The sequence below is a fragment of the Protopterus annectens genome, chromosome 9.part0 (genome assembly GCF_019279795.1).
Source record: "Protopterus annectens isolate FY-2018-M chromosome 9.part0, PAN1.0, whole genome shotgun sequence".
Classification (NCBI taxonomy): Eukaryota; Metazoa; Chordata; order Ceratodontiformes; family Protopteridae; genus Protopterus; species Protopterus annectens.
In genome coordinates this window covers 792408101-792424250 of record NC_056743.1, presented here as the reverse complement: position 1 = coordinate 792424250, position 16150 = coordinate 792408101, and the positions used below count along the sequence as shown (strand labels likewise).

Here is a 16150-nt window from a genome sequence, read left to right as displayed (position 1 = left end):
GGTAGGTTATAGTAGGTGTAGGGTTTCTGTGATGTCAGCTTGTATCCATGTCTTTTTTATTTTTTTCTGTTTTTATCCTGCTGTTACTTACATTCATCTTTGAAGCACTACAAGATACAGTCATGTGAACATTTTTCTATGCAGCTGTAGTATGATAGATAGATAAGTAGATAAATGTGAGTATGAGCATGTTTCATCTGTCTGTTCAGTCCACCTGTTGGGATTGAAACACTTGTTTGGTTAAATCAGGCCATTTGATAGTGCTGTAAGGCTGAAGATCCTCAGATTTTTTTTCTTCCTATAATCCCCCTGTGCCCTGGCAAACCTCAGATCTCATTTGCCTCTGTCATGAATGGACATTCCTGGACCTTAGTTAAATGCTTCCCAAAAAAAAATTTTTTTTTTTTTTTTACCCTTGCTACATTTTTTCTTTAGAGTTAGTTAATGGATAAAAATGCTCATTTAAATACCTAGTAAGTTTGATTTTCTGCAAATTGGTTTCTGTTTTGCCATGTCTCCTTGTGTTGCTTATGCCATTGACTTAACATCTCCTGCTCATTAAAAAAAATAAAATAAAAACTTTTTTTGCTAGTCATCATTTTTAAGTCTTTGTTATTTGAAGGCTACCTCCTAGACTGATGGTGGTAGTTGTGCTGAACTCTTTTTCAGCTTTTCATAGTTAACTTCTATCTTTTTTGAAAAGTTTTGGATTTTTTTCTTTTTGTCTCTAGCATGGAGAAAAAAATATAAGAAGTGTTCCACGTATGGTCATAAAATTCCACCCCAGGCAACCATAAGTTATGTGTAATTTGCTTGGGCCCAGGGCACCTCAATACTGTGGTATCTGTAAGGGATTTAGGCCCCAAGGTCCTATAATTCATGAGAGAGAAGAGGTCTTGGCCAGCAGATCCACCCTATCAGGATGGGGCAGTGGTTTTGAAGCTTACTGTTCTGCATCATCTACTTCTTGTTTCTTCTCTCCTGTTGACCATCTTATTGCTTTGCCCATCAGGAGAGCATGGCAGGAACCAGAGTCTACCATAGCAATCTGTCACAAGCCAAACACGAACTTACTCCCACCTAAAGATGGGCAGCACAAGTCTGAAGGCCCCTGGTAGACTTTTATTGTTTCAGCAGCCATCTAGAAAGAGATGACTGATGAGGCAGCTGCTCACATTCCACATAACAAGGTGTCAGAAGTATTGGAGAGGATAGGGATGCATGTTGACACCTCTGGCATATTTGCCGTGAGGGTGTTAAATTGTTTAACTTGTATGACTTGCTTCCAATGTGAATTAGCAGAACATGCTTTGTGCAAGCTTCCTACTAAGATGTCAAGGAAACGGAGACTACGATGGCCACAGTGTTGGAATATTGCTAACCTCTCCATGCACGTCTTACATAATGTGGCAGATGGGGCAGCCAAGGCAGCAGACATATCCCTGACTGTGCCTTTGCAACTTTGCAGATAACTGCAATACTTCCTTCACCAATGTCCATTTAATGATTCAGCACTTTTCAGACCAGTGGTGAGAGAGATCAAGAGGACTGCCATAGGAGTTTGATTTAAGAATCCTCAGTCATCCTTTTGTTGGAATCAGAAAGGTTTCAAGCCCCTATGGTGTAGGAAAATCCCAGAGTCAGCCCTTAGCTTTCTACGTGGACAAGAGTGACCATGGCAGAGGCAACCTGGCCCCTTCAATGCATGCTGACTATAAGGTCAAGGAGGTCCATGGAACCAGGTGTTTTGAGTGGAGGGGCTTTTTCAAGAAACAGTTCCAGCATCCCTGAAGGCTTGCCCGAATGTCTCTGGAGGCACACAGGGCTAGTTATCTCTCCACTCACCTTGTGGATGGCCATCATGCAGAGCAAATAGTTGTGAAAGATAATAACCAGATGCTATACCATACTGTATTCGCACCCCCTCCCCCCTCAAATATAGTCACTTCCTGATACTCCACCTCACCAACTCAAACCTGCAAAGAGATGTCACCATCTTCCTACAAAACCAAGCAGTCCAAAAGTTCTGCCAGACCACATAGGGTCATCAGATTATTCCATTTTCTTTTTAATAACAAAGAAGAACAAGAACTTCAGACCAGCAATAGATTTCAGCAGCCTAAACTGTGTAAAAATACCCCTTTCAGAAGAGTCATGGTGCAGTCAATTTTACCCTGTCTTAAGGCAGATGACTTGAAGTACTTTAATAGATGTTCAGCATACCTTCCTCCACATAAAGATCACACAGGAGTCCAAGCAGTTCTTGTGCTTCCAGCCAGGAGCCAATCACTTCCAATTCAGAGTCCTGCCCTTCACAACAAGCACCATACGTGTTTGCAAGTACATGGCAGTAGCCGCAACCCAGCTGTGACTAAAAGCAAACCATACCTGGAAGACTGGCTCCTTGCAGCAGCAAGTAAAGCGTTCCTATAATCAGCCAGAGACTACTTTTTGAAGCTCTGCCTGTCTTTAGGTATAAGTCATGAAAAATCAAGCCTTCAGCCTGCTCAACAGATACATTTTATTTGTTTGCCATCTGGACAAAAGAACATGTACAGTAAGTCTTACCCTAAACAGAATTTGTCATTCATTTTGTGATTGAGGTAGTTCTGTACCAGCATTCTCCGTCAGCTTCATTGGTTCACAGGTCTTAGGTGTTGGGTCTTATGGCTCCTTCTGTAGTGATGGCCACTTATGTTAGATTCCATATATGAAAACTGTAGTAGATGCTTTCTTCACAGTGCTACCACTGTTCAGATTATCCATCAGCCCCAATTTTCTTAACCTAGCAATGCAGGTTGCTTTTAATGTTGTAGTTGACCTGTCCAACTCTTCAAGTGGGTCAGACATTTATAATTCCATCCCCTTCAGCAATAGTAACCACAGACACCTCTGTGGGGTGGGAGGACATGTTGAGGGGAGTATGGTCTAAGGAGTGTGGATGCCATTAAAAGCCAATCCACACATCAGCATCCTGAAGTTTGAGGATGGTTCTCCTAACATTTCAGGAGTTTCAGAACCTCTTCTCCCCTTGATAGCATTCCAACCAAGACAATATATCAGTAGTTTGGTATATCAGCAAGTAAGGCAGAATCAAGTCCTATCCCCTTTAGCAGAGAGGCTGTGAGATTTTGACAGTGGTTGATTGATTCACATCACTTTCTAATTACACTGCATATTCTGAGGAAAGTCACCTGCTATTTTTTTAAGCAATTCTATACTGATGCCTTAATCTGTCAGTGGCCCATCAGATCTTCAGCCACTAGGGCCAGCCTTGCTGCTACTTTTCACATCCCCTTCCAGCACCAAGTGCAGCTGCTGTTTCACCTGGTAACCCCATAGGGGCAATCACCATCAGACACTGTAGTCTGTCTCTGACGCTAAAACCCCAAAATACATTTTGCGTTCCTTCCAGTTCCTCTAATTGCAAGCTGCTACAGGACGCCTTGACATGTAAATCTGCTATATTATTCATTGCCCAAGTCTGGCCCAGGCAAACTTGTTTTCCCTACTCAGGCCTCATTTAAGAAAGCCTCTTTAACTTGTAGATCCTCAACCAGATCTCCTATTTTGCCCATCTGGACATTCCGGTATCATGATTTCTGCATTTTCCACAATGGCCAGTGACCCTGCTTTATCTAAATTGGTAGTTAATATCTTATTCTCTTCTCAAAAGCAATCTCTCTGTAAACTCTATGAAAGTAAATGGAGGTGATTCTTCTTCTGAGTCACATATCAAGTCTTGGAACCCTTCTCCCTCCATCCCAGAAGTTTGCACTTTCTGTTAAAGCTCTATGGAGGGGGTTCTAGTTATTCTACCATTAAAGTTCAATTAGATTCCATTTCAAACAATTATCCTGGTTTCCAAAACCATTCTGTTGTATCTCATAAGATTTATAAGGCCTTTCTTAGGGACATATTTTTTTTATATCCTCCTGTGAAGAACACTACTTCACCGTGGAATTGCAACCTTGTCCTAGAGGCTGTAACAAACCCTCCCTTTCAGTCAGCTTCTTCCTTGGACTTAACTTTTTATTCTGGAAAACTGTGTTGCTGGTAGACATTACATCAGCCAGATGAATTTCAGAATTCCAAGACTTTACTTAATATTTCACATGGATAGAGTTTCCCTCTTTAATTCTAACAGTGTTTTCAGGAAGTAACCTAAACCAACTGACCCATCTTCCAATGTTTTTCCCTATCCACACAAAAAAAAGTGTGTGTTTATAAACATACCCTGGATGTTCACAGACCATTCGGATTCTACCTTCATAGAACTAGGCCCTTCAAAAAAGACAATCAGCTATTCATTTCTTTTGACCCTAATACGATGGGTAAGAAAGTCCCCACACAGACAGCTTTCTGAGTGTATCACTTTTGTGTACCCTTTCCAAAAACAAGACTTTGTCATGTAAACCTAAAGCTTATTTCATAAGATCTGTTTTAGCTTCTACTGCCTTTTTCAGGAATTCGTCAGTGGACAAAATTGGTGCAGCAGCAGCAACATGGTCTACGTTGCATACCTTTACCAGACATTACAAGCTGAATGTAATCTCTCTAGGGCTTCTATTGAAGGTACCTTTCAGAATGGGATCCTGTCATAATACCACCCAAGAAATATGAAGCTTGGGTAAGGCACATACTATTTTTTGTCCCAACAGTTGGATCGGATGGAAATATGAAATAGGATATGGAAGTTATGCTCTTACCCACTTCGTCCTTCCTCCTGCCAAATTGTCACCTTGTTTCATAGGACCTGTGGACTGTTGCTGAGCACATTCATGGCTAGTTATCTATTCCTCTGGCAGGCAACGCGATCTGAGATTTGTCATGCACAGGGGATTATGAGAGGAAAAAGTAGGAGGTGCTCAAGACTTGGAGCACTAGCAAATGGCTGGATCAGATCTGATAAGTCTCTCAATCTCAACAGTCATATTGGACAGACTAGAAGGAAAAAGAACCAGCATTATGGTACGTACATAACTTCTGTATACGTCATCAAGCACATGAAACTTTTTTTTTTAATTATAAGCCTTCAGTGGTGCACAGTGGCAGTCTCATGTGCTAGTACTTTAACTATCATACCTCTCGTGACCATATCAGTCTTAAAGGACCTGTGACTAAAATAGTTCCACTGTAAGGAAAAAAAATGAAGATTGGTTAGGCATGTCATGTTTGAAGACAATTTTCTCTTGTTTCTACTTTCGTTTATACTTGAAAAATGTGTCAGAAGATTCTGCAAAGTTTATGGCTTTTTTGTGAAGTTCCAAGGCCTCCATATGCTGAGTGTAATAATTGCATGCACATGAATACTCTAATATAGAAAATTTTATGTGCTACACTGTTAATTCAGATAACTGCAAATTTATTAATTCCTTGATTTTGTTTTACTTGCAGAATAAAGTTCAAGGTGCAGTGTTTGACTTCGTCACTCAGCAGGCATTTGATATTACTATCATGATTCTTATCATCCTCAACATGGTGACCATGATGGTGGAGACAGATGATCAAAGCAAAGAAATGCAAAACATTCTGTACTGGATAAATTTCATTTTTATCATTGCATTCACCAGTGAATGTGTGCTCAAACTTTTTTCATTAAGGCATTACTATTTCACCATTGGCTGGAATATTTTTGATTTTGTGGTTGTGATCCTCTCCATTGTTGGTAAGTTACCATAATAGAAATTCATGTTTTTTTAAGCTGGTGTTAATTGTATACATATCCCTGTTGAATATGCTTTAATAATTTGACTATGGTTCTTTGAAAGATGAGTGTATTTAAATGTATATAGAGGTTCACCTGATCTTCTGCAGCACTTAAAATGTATTTAATATGATTGCTTTAGCATGAAGCATGCATGACTACAGAGGCAAGTACAACATATGTTTGCATTAAAGTGGTTTTGCTAGAATGCTTTGAATGTACTGAGCCACTGGTGTAGTGATCAGATTTCTGTTTTCCACACAGGAAACCTCAAGTAGGAGATATAAATGAGTTAAGGGAACTAGAAAGAGATAAGAAGACTGAACATCTGAAGGAAAGTGGTGGGTTGGGTCTAGGGCTTGATACCTCCAAAGTAAGCTGTTGATGGTTTTCTAAATGTGTTTGAGGAGCAGAGCTTAGTACCTTGGCATCATTGTGCATCCCTGTTTGCACAACATTAAAACACAAAATGGAATATTTATGCTGACCGTCATACATGTCAGTGCCCTGCTCCGTACTATTGTTCAGTATCCCAGACTGCTGTATAAACTGTTTCTAATATATGATGCTCATGTTCTCTGAAAATGAGATAAAAAATAACTGTGTTATAGCCAGCTTAACCCTAATCAGCTTGTTGTCATTGCCAGTCACACAGGCACTAAGATTGTTGAACCATAAGACCAGTATGACTCAGTCATAATCCACATGGGAGTAAACAACCTCAGATGTACCTCCCTGGACTACATGAAGAGAGACATGACAAAACTCTGTGTTCCAGCCCGGTATGAGCCTAGCATTGAGCAGCATTCTACCTTCTCCAAAGATGATGCCACAATGTCGTTGTGTCTTTCGCCTTTTCCCGATTAGGGGTCGCCACAGCAGAACTCCGGTCCGCTAATGATTGGCAGTAGATTTTTACGTGCTGAGTTGCCAGCCCTGATGCACAACCTTCAACAAAGGTACACCCATTCATGCATGTCTCCACACAGAAGACGCTTTAGCTGAGAATTGAACAGGACAACGTCTTACTGTGAGGCGACAAAGTGATGCCACAATATGAGCAGAAAATAATTGATTTTAACAATTGACTTATGTATGGTGTCATTTGAAGGGGGTACAGTATTTCCCAGTCTGGGAGAATATGGTCGACAAACCATGTAGCTTTGCCAAGGATGGTCTGCACCTGTCTCCTTTGGGATTTTGAGTATTAGCAAAAACCTTGTCCACCCCCATACTGCCATTTTTAGGCACTGCCAGCCTAATAAGCAACATAGCTAAACCAGCTCAGTTAAATCTGACGGTATTACTGCTCATTATCAGGGGTCTAAACAAAAAACTTCACCCCTTGCAAGCTCTCTATACCATGGAGAATGTAGACATCTGTGCAGTTACCAAGACATGGTTTAAAGCCACTGGGAGCACCCAGGCATTGCAGGGCTACAATGCCTACCACACATTTAGACCAACTACTGCTCAGGAGGGAACAAAAGTTGGAGGTGTCTCTGTTTATATTAAAAACGAGCACACTTCAAGGCTAGTCCATCAGGATGATGTACTTGAGCTTCCATGTTCTAATTGCCCCACTGTTTGACGCAGGAAAACCTTGATACATACTTAAATGTACTGGAGACGCACTGCATTCAGCCCAACAGTGTACTCATGGGTGACTTTAACTTCTCTAGTACAAACTAGGAATCATACACAACTCCTAACATGCAGGCTCAGATAATCCTGGACTTTGTACAACTTGGACCATTTATGTCCTCTGTCCAGTAGGGGGTGCAAACATCCTTGACCTGGTCCTTACAAACATGACAGAATGTTACACTCTTCCTAGCGTAGTGTCCTTGCTGTTCATCACACCATAAAGAAGTCACCTTTGAAGTAAAGATAAAACCAGAGACTCTATCTAACCCTGGAACTTTTAGGAATAATTCTAAGGCAAACTTCATACTACTGACACCCTGGCAAAATTTCAAGTCCATCCCCAAACCCTGAGAACACTGCTGCCTATGTGGAATTGTTCGCAGAACCCCTGTATAATTGTGTTAACAGATACATAGATGCAGCTTGTACCTACATGGATTAATTGCAGGATCAACTCAAAAAGTAAGCCACCCTGGTGGAATCTCAACATCAGTCATGGCAAAAAAATAGTAAGTGCACTACCCAGCAAGGTAAAAAAATCCCTCATCAGTGTAAACAAGTAACTCTGGGCTAATCAAGTCTACCAAAGCCAAATCTGAGGTAAACTTAGCCTTCCAGGCCAAGGACAATCACAACACTTTCTTCTGCTATGCTAAACATCAGTAGGAATCAACAACAGTTTACCAAATTAATTGCAGATGGTAACACCTATACAGAGCTAAAAATATATAGTAAACCTCCTGGATGACAAATTTAGCTCCAGTTTTACCCCCTCTCCCTGCCAAATACCCCTTAGGAAATACCCACATCCATAACTTCCCTAACTATCACTAGAGGGCAAGTACTCCATAATACTCTCCAAGTTCAAGAGCACTGCATTGATGGGTCCTGATAACATTCCAGGATGCCTCCTTAATAGCATGAACATAAACTATTGGACACACTAGAATCACTGCTTAATGACAGCCTCCCAACAGGCTACATGTCAAATGAGTGGAGGACTGCAGCAGATATCCTGGTGTAAAAGGGAGGGCCATCCATGGACTCACGGAATTACTGACCCATAAGCCCGACTGGCTAACCTGATATGCAAAGTTATGGAAAGAATAATCATGGATATCCTAAATGATAACTTAGGTTACTTACAAAGATTGGCTCCAAATCAGTTTAGGTATGTCAAGACTAGGTCTTGCCTACTCAACAATTAAACTACAGATACACCTTTGTAATTTTTCCTGGAGAAGGAAGTTACTGTTCTATATGAATTGTCCATATGTTCTCTAATCAAGCACGTTGTGCTGCTGTGGTTTGGGGAACAACTGTGTGGACCGCACAGATGCTGGCTGGTATAAAAGTGCAGTCTCTGTTCCCACCACTGAGAGTGGAAAAAATCTGGCTTTAACTGGCAGTCTGTTACATTTTTTTTCACGTTTCTGAAAGTTTCTCTAATATTTTCAGGTATGGCCACATTTTGATGTTACTTGCATGGCACTCCATATTCTGATGCTCACTATTTTGTGAACACGTGCCGTTGCTGTGATCAACAAATCATATCCAGGAATATGCATGATGTCTTTTTTGAATGCTTGTGGCTCCATAATGACATTTTATGGTCAAGTGATGCTGGACCCAGCAGTTCCCTTCCATTCCTATAATCAAAATTACCACAACAGTGGAGTACAACTCCCAGTTATTAGTATTTTTCTGTGACTAGATCTGCTTGGTGGTTTTCCATATTCAGTTAAGCACAGGCTCAGTACAGCTTTTTTTCCCCATAGAGTTAAGGGAAAGATTCAGAAGAAACCATGGAAGAGGAGAAGGTGTGTGCGTGTGTGTGTGTGTGTGTGTGTGTGTGTGTGTGTGTGTGTGTGTTGCGGGTATTACTGAATAAAAAGGCAAACAAATGCATTTGTCTCATCATAATGGTATGATTAGTTGTCATAAGTATTAAAAGGAAAGGAGATCAAGTGGACACACCTGTGCTGAAAGAAAGGGTGCAGGAAAAGAAGTAACCCAGATGGTGAGAAAAAGAATATTGGAAGAAAGAGTTAAACCCCCAAAAGTAGAAGTCAGATATACAGAAATAGAAGTACTTGGTCATATTATTTATTTATTTTATTTATTTAAATTTGTTGACCGGGAGTGTCCGACTGGACGTAGGTCCATTTTCAGTGGAGGCCCGGGGAGAAAAGCTCCACAGTTAAAATAAACAGACAGTAGTTACCTTGGATTACATAGTGATTAACAATTTAACATAGCAATTACTTACAACATATTTACAGATGAAGAACATAGTACATCAGTAGACAACTAGAATCTTTATCTGTGAAGTACATAACAGACATTAACAAATGTTACAATGAGAAGTTCCTGCTGTATAATAAGTACTAGGCTTATGAGCATCTGAGCTTGCTATCATTGCTATTATCATTGGCAGAACACTATAATGCTTCTACTTCTGTGCCAGGCTGCATCTCTGTCTTTGGCACTTCTCACGCTGAACTATCCTGCACATCTGTTACTACCATTTTCAGTCCTGTAAGGTCAGCTGGCAGAGCTGACTGCAGGAATACAGCATTTATGTAGTGGCTGTCACTGTACTACTCACCTTAGGAATGCGCAGTTTATTTAGTAATGACCATTACAGCACAGCTTACCAGGAATACAGCATTCATTTAGTGAGTATTACAGCACAGGTCCCCACAGAAATAATTTTAATTTAGTGACCGTTGCAGCAGAGCTTATCAAAGGAATGCAAGATTCATATAGTGATGATTACAGCACAACTCATCACATGAATGCAACATTCATTTAGTGGGTATTAACAGCACTGGTCAACACAGGAGTAGTAATGTTTATTTAACAAACATTACAGTACGGCTCACCACAGGAATGCAACATTCATTTACTGACATTTTATAAGTACTCTTCTTAAACATGCTTCATTTTGGTATCACTACAGGAACCAGAGAATAACTATGCAGGCCACTGAGTGCAAAATAACTGGCAAAGATTCTTGTTTTCTTTCTGGCAATTGTACAGTGGAGTATTTGTTTCACCTTTCCATTTTGTAGTATACTATATTATCTCTTTTATAATATTCATTTATCCATGCTGTCTGTTTTAACTACATAGGTCCATAGTCACTCTAGCAGAGAGAAGCAGCTGTACATCAGCCCATCTTCTTTCTTCCTGACCAAGTTTCTAGTCTTTTCCAGGCAAGCTGGCTGTATTTTGTGTACTTTTTTTTTACTACTTAACCTTCATCTTAAACCTCAATCTTCACTGCTGATGCAGAACCAGATGTTAGTTTCTTACCAGCATTACTCCAATATCAGCTGTCAGAGCTCATTCCAATGTCCAGGTCTTTGGTGGATTTTTGGTTATTTACAGACCATGGTTGTATCCTCCTTCATTTTTTATTGGTTTCCAGGTGTTGGACTTAATTGTTGAATCTTTTCTACTAAAAAGATGGCATGCATACTTCTAGTCCTCGTGGTCTTCCTTCAGTCTAGTTTATGTCAAATAAGCCTTTCCAAATGCACTTTTCACCCTTCCTAGCAAAGATAACATTTCTTTTTCTTCTTTGTATTTTGAATTAAGAATTATTTCTTTCCTTTTAACATGGTATCACGTCATCATCATTTATCTGATCTTGATAAAAATGTCTGATATTCACGTCATTCTCATCTGGAAGACCATGCCTTGATATGGTCCTGCACTTGATATTGGTTACCAACAAGTGACTGGCCAGAAAAGAGAGCTATCCTACAGAAGTGTAATGTGCAGTGGTCAAAGCAAATCAGTAAACTGATTGGCTTAGCTCTCTCTCTTTTTGCCTTCTGTCCAAGATGCCATACATCCATTTTTGAAACAACTTTATTAAATTGTCACGTAGGACATAGGCAGACATACATTAACAGAAAAGAAAACTAACCATGCTAACAATTTTTTACATTTACACACATTATACATCACATCTTTTCATTCATTGTAACTATCATTAGTCCACAATTACTGAATTTCTGTATTGTTTTAAACCTCACTCCTCCTCCTCAACATTATTCTGCATGTGTTGTTCCCCCAGTTTCCATTTATTTCTCTGTAATTTGTTCCTTCTCTTTTTAAAGATCCGTCCTTCAGTTCTTTTATATATTTCAAATACTGTTGGTTTAGACTGATTTCCATTTTCTAGTAATTTTTTTTGCATCCAACAGAATTAAACTTAATAAGGTTTTACTATGTCTTGACAATTCAGATCCTGTGTCCCAGCTCAAAAAAATAATTTCTTTAGTTACAGCCATTTGCTCACGCATTATATCTGACAGATCACTCTGTAGGGAATTTTTAAAATCTGCCAAGTCATTACACTCCCAAAACATATGCTCCCAGTTACCTCTTTCTTCCCCATCACACCCCTAACATTTGCAATTTACTTGAGGAAAGATTCTTGGAAGTGTGCTTGGGTTATAAAAATACCTATGTAAACATTAAAGCAAGTATCCTAAACCTTCTCGACTTTGTTGCATGTATGGGAGCCATACATTCGTCCTCCCATTGTTCTCTTGTAAATTGCTTTTCCAGTCTCTCTTTCCAATCTTTTCTAACCTCCTGTGAGGGAATTACAGACCCATAAGTCTAACTAGTCTCATATGTAAAGCCATGGAATGAAGTATCTTGGAAATGATTAATAAGGGCATAGAAAAACTTCAAAACTGTATCCATCCCACATTGGTTTCACCAAGGGCAGATCATGCCAACTCAACCAGGTAGACATCTTTAAGAAGATCACCAAGGCAATGGATGAGGGCAGAACAGTGCATACTGCCTACCTTAGCCTAGCTAAGGCATTTGCTACAATACCCCACTCTGGCATTGTAAACAAACACATGGATATAGGCATAAACCCATGTGTTAATATTGCTGGATAGCCAGCTGACTCTCCGATAGGACCCAGGATGTTTAGATAGGGGAGACCTCCTCTACAAAGAGGCCAGTCACTAGTGGAGCCCTTCAGGGCTCTGTGCTAGGTCTGCTCCTCTTTGGCATCTACTTCTCAGAAGTCAAAGCCACTGTCAAGAGCTACACACAACAGTCAAACTAAGAGCAGACATAGAATCCCCCCAAGACACTATCATCCTACAGGAAAGACTAACACAGGTCACTGGTGCCAAAGCCATGGGTTAAAACTCAATACCAAGAAATTTATAATAGTACCATGTGGGAAGTCAAGCACCCTAGGAAAATACCTCATTGATAGCATACCCCTAAAAGTAGAACCAATAGTCTGGGATTTAGGTACATATGTAGATAGTAACCTGTTTTTTGACCTGCATGTGTCTAAGGTAGTGAGGAAATCATTTTATTTTGCTCAACGTATAAGCAAGGGCATTGCATGTAGGTCTAAGGAAGTCATTTCCCGTTGTATTTGGTCCTCCTCAGACTGATCATTGAGTATAATACCCGCTTCAGTATGCACCTGTCTAGGTACATTCAACAACTGGAACATCCACAGAGGTTTCTCTCAAGAAGAATCTTTCTTCTTCTTTCGGCTTTTCCCGGTTAGGGGTCACCACAGCGGATCACCTGTCCGCTCATGATTGGCAGTGGAGTTTTTTTTTATGGTGTTGAGTTGCCAGCCCAGCACCCATCCTTCCACAGAAGGCACACACACACACACACACACACACTCATACGTAGGGCCAATTTAGAGTATCCAATCCACTTACAGCATGTCTTTGGGATGTGGGAGGAAACCAGAGCACCCAGAGGAAACCCACGCGACCACAGGGAGGACATGCACACTTCGCACAGAAGGCACCCCAGCCGAGGATCGAACCGGAGAACCTCTTGCTATGAGGTGGCAAAGTTAACTGCTGCACCACCATGGCCACCCTCTTTCTCTCAAGAGGAATACAGGGTGTAAACAACATGTCCTATGCAGATTGCCTCAAAGCCCTATCTCTGTACTCTGTTTCCCACAGACTGTTGAGTGGCAGTCTATGCCTGGCACACAAAGCATTTTTGCAATCCACTCTGATGGACCTTTTACATAGCTGCAAAATGAATAGCATCAGAATTACTTGAGCTAAAGATTTAAACTTTGCTTACGACATAAACAGGACACGTTGAAAAGACAGGTATGTGTCTCAGAGAATTCCCCTTCTCTTAAACAGACTTCCCATCTATGTGAGGCAGTCTCTTCCCTAACCCTAACCCCATTTAAGAGGAACCAGGACCAGTGCATGGGAAAAAATATACTGCAAGTCTCGCACCTGTGTCTATAATGGACAGAGGTAACCTTTACATCTTGCCATAGCTTAAATATACCACTTAAAAAACTCTAAGTTATATAAACTTGTAGGATATAATTGTGCTGCTTGGCTAGGCTTATAAAGCCCCCAGAGGTCATTAGCTTAGTATACACCTATGAACCTTATAGTTATAATGCAGTATTTTATATACCCTACTGTTTATTCCTTTTTTAAACAGCAGCCTCTGTTGTAGATTCAGATAAAAACTCCATGACAGCAGGTCTTTCACTTAAGATTCCCCTATCTCTTTATCTTTGCCTGTACACTGATATCATTCCCTGGTAGGGAAGGCAGTCTGTAACTTCGTGAAGAACTTCTTGGCCTCATCCCACTCTGTTTCCTTTCCCTCTCTAGTTTTTTGCTTCCAGTAGCTTGGTTCTATTACCATCTTTCTCTAGTAAATTCCAGACCCTTCTTGCCTATTTTCTGTACCCTTACTTGCAGTTATCCCTATTGGTCAAATCCCCTTTCTCAATTCTTGTGTTGACTTATTTCTTAGAATACTTTCTGTTGTTTTATGAATATAATATTCTGTATAGTTGTTGTTATTCCCGTTAAGGATCTGCATCCAAAATCCCACTCTTTCTTTCTTGAACTTAACCCATGCTCCATATCATCCTTTTCCCTTTTGAATTATAACCTTCTTCTTGTGTTATGTATTTGAGCCTTAACTGTGTAGCTCTAAAATGTCCATTCAAATCAGGTAATCCTAAACTGCCTTGTTGTATTAGAAGGATCAGCTTTATCCCACTTAACTCTTACACTGTTCTCATCCCAGATAAATTTCTACAACTCTCTATTAATTATTGTCCACAGCATCTCCACTAGTTGATAAAAATATGGCTGATCTGTATATAAAACTAAAGGGACTAAAATATTTTCACTATTTGTATCTTACTATCCAAAAATAACTTCTAGTTTCTCAGTTTTGTATTGTATTTTGTTCAGTCTCTTCTGACATATAATTAGCTGCCATAACAGAAGTCGTTTTTAACCATACTGCTAAATACTTATTGTGCCCCCATAAATATGGGTATTGCTGAACTAATTTGTGTGTGAGTACATAGTTTAATGCTATAGCCTTTGTTTTATCTTCATTAATTCTGTATTCCAAAAAGACTTGAAACTTTTTCAAAGTGTTTCACAACACTGATATGTCCTTTTCTGGATTTATCACATAGAAAACATCATCAACTGCAAATACAGCCAACTTTTTTTAATTACCATACGAGTTGTATCCTTGCATATCTGAGTCCCTTGTTTTCCTTGTTAATGACTCTAAATATAAAGCAAGTAACAAAGGTGAAAGAGGACACCCTTGTCTGGTTCCTCTGTTAAAACACACCTTATCAAAGAGGAATCCTCCCACTTTAAATTTGGCCTCCATTCCTTCATATATCCTTCTAATAAACCTTATTATTGTATCAGGGAATATAAATGCTTCCATTCCCTTACTCATAAACTCCCAGCTTACTCTGTTGAAGCTTTCTCTGCATGAAGACCCACCAACAACAGTATTTTCTTATATTGTTTCCCTCTGGATGACTATTCTATTAACGTTGTCAAATATTTGCCTCTCCTCCACAAAACCACATTGATCCATATCTATCAATTTTAACAACACCTTTGCCATTCTTTTAGCTAGCATAGGTTTAAAATTGAAATGGGTTATATGAAGCTGGGTCTAATGGGTCTTTACTGTCTTTAGGTAATACAGCCACCACAGCTTTCTTCCAAGATGTTGATTTTCCCCTCCTTTTAAAATGCTGTTAAAATATTGTAGATCTTTACCACTTTCTTCCCTCCTAACTTCCCCAAGGATACCATCTGCTTCTTGAGACTTTCCTGAGGATTGATTATACATAACTATTTTTATCTCACATCTTCCTATCTTAACTGTTAGTTGTTGATGCTCATATATCTCTAACCTTGGCTTAATTAATTTTTCCATAACTATTTCCATTTGTGTTCTTTCTTGATTTCCAAATTTCTCTATTTTTTACTAATTTTCTTTACTAATTTTCATAAAATGTTTGAAATATCTGTAATACCTCTACAAGATCTCTGCTTATTTTTCTTATTGTAGTCTCCCTAAGTTTGGTGGCAAAACCTTTAAACTTTCTGTTGGCTAAGTCATTGTGCTAAAAGTTTCTGAAACAGCAATCTTTCTAAACTCATGCATGTTATCCACATACTCCCTAGTTTTCTCTTTAGAATTCTGCATTTTTGCCTGTTTTTGTTCTGTGAGATTCCTCTTATTCTGTAATACTTTAACTGTTGTCAACCCCTCTAAGTAATCCTATTACTTTTTAACCATATAACTCTGTCTTTTGTTTCTACCCTATTTTTAAACTCCATTTTCATTGTATGCTGCTCACTGGCTATAACGTCCAAAGATAGCACTGGTCTTCTCTAAGTCTCAAATTATTTCCACCCATTCCTTAAATTCCTCTCTTTTTTAATAGGTAGGTGGAGTTGCTCC

The 16150-nt window shown here is 39.6% G+C and overlaps 1 protein-coding gene and 1 long non-coding RNA gene across 5 annotated transcripts in view; one reads left to right on the top strand and one right to left on the bottom strand.

The window, feature by feature from the left end:
* Positions 1–16150, bottom strand: part of LOC122811533 — a 228476-nt gene that overhangs the window by 141576 nt on the left and 70750 nt on the right. The gene's annotated exons all lie outside the window — the stretch shown is intronic.
* The window catches only part of SCN8A (sodium voltage-gated channel alpha subunit 8), a 1580263-nt gene that overhangs the window by 1515105 nt on the left and 49008 nt on the right, over positions 1–16150 (top strand). For all 4 annotated transcript variants that reach the window (XM_044083431.1, XM_044083429.1, XM_044083430.1 and 1 more), the window contains one exon: positions 5398–5668. In XM_044083431.1, the coding sequence (XP_043939366.1) occupies positions 5398–5668 (271 nt within the window). The remainder of the gene's footprint in view (positions 1–5397; positions 5669–16150) is intronic.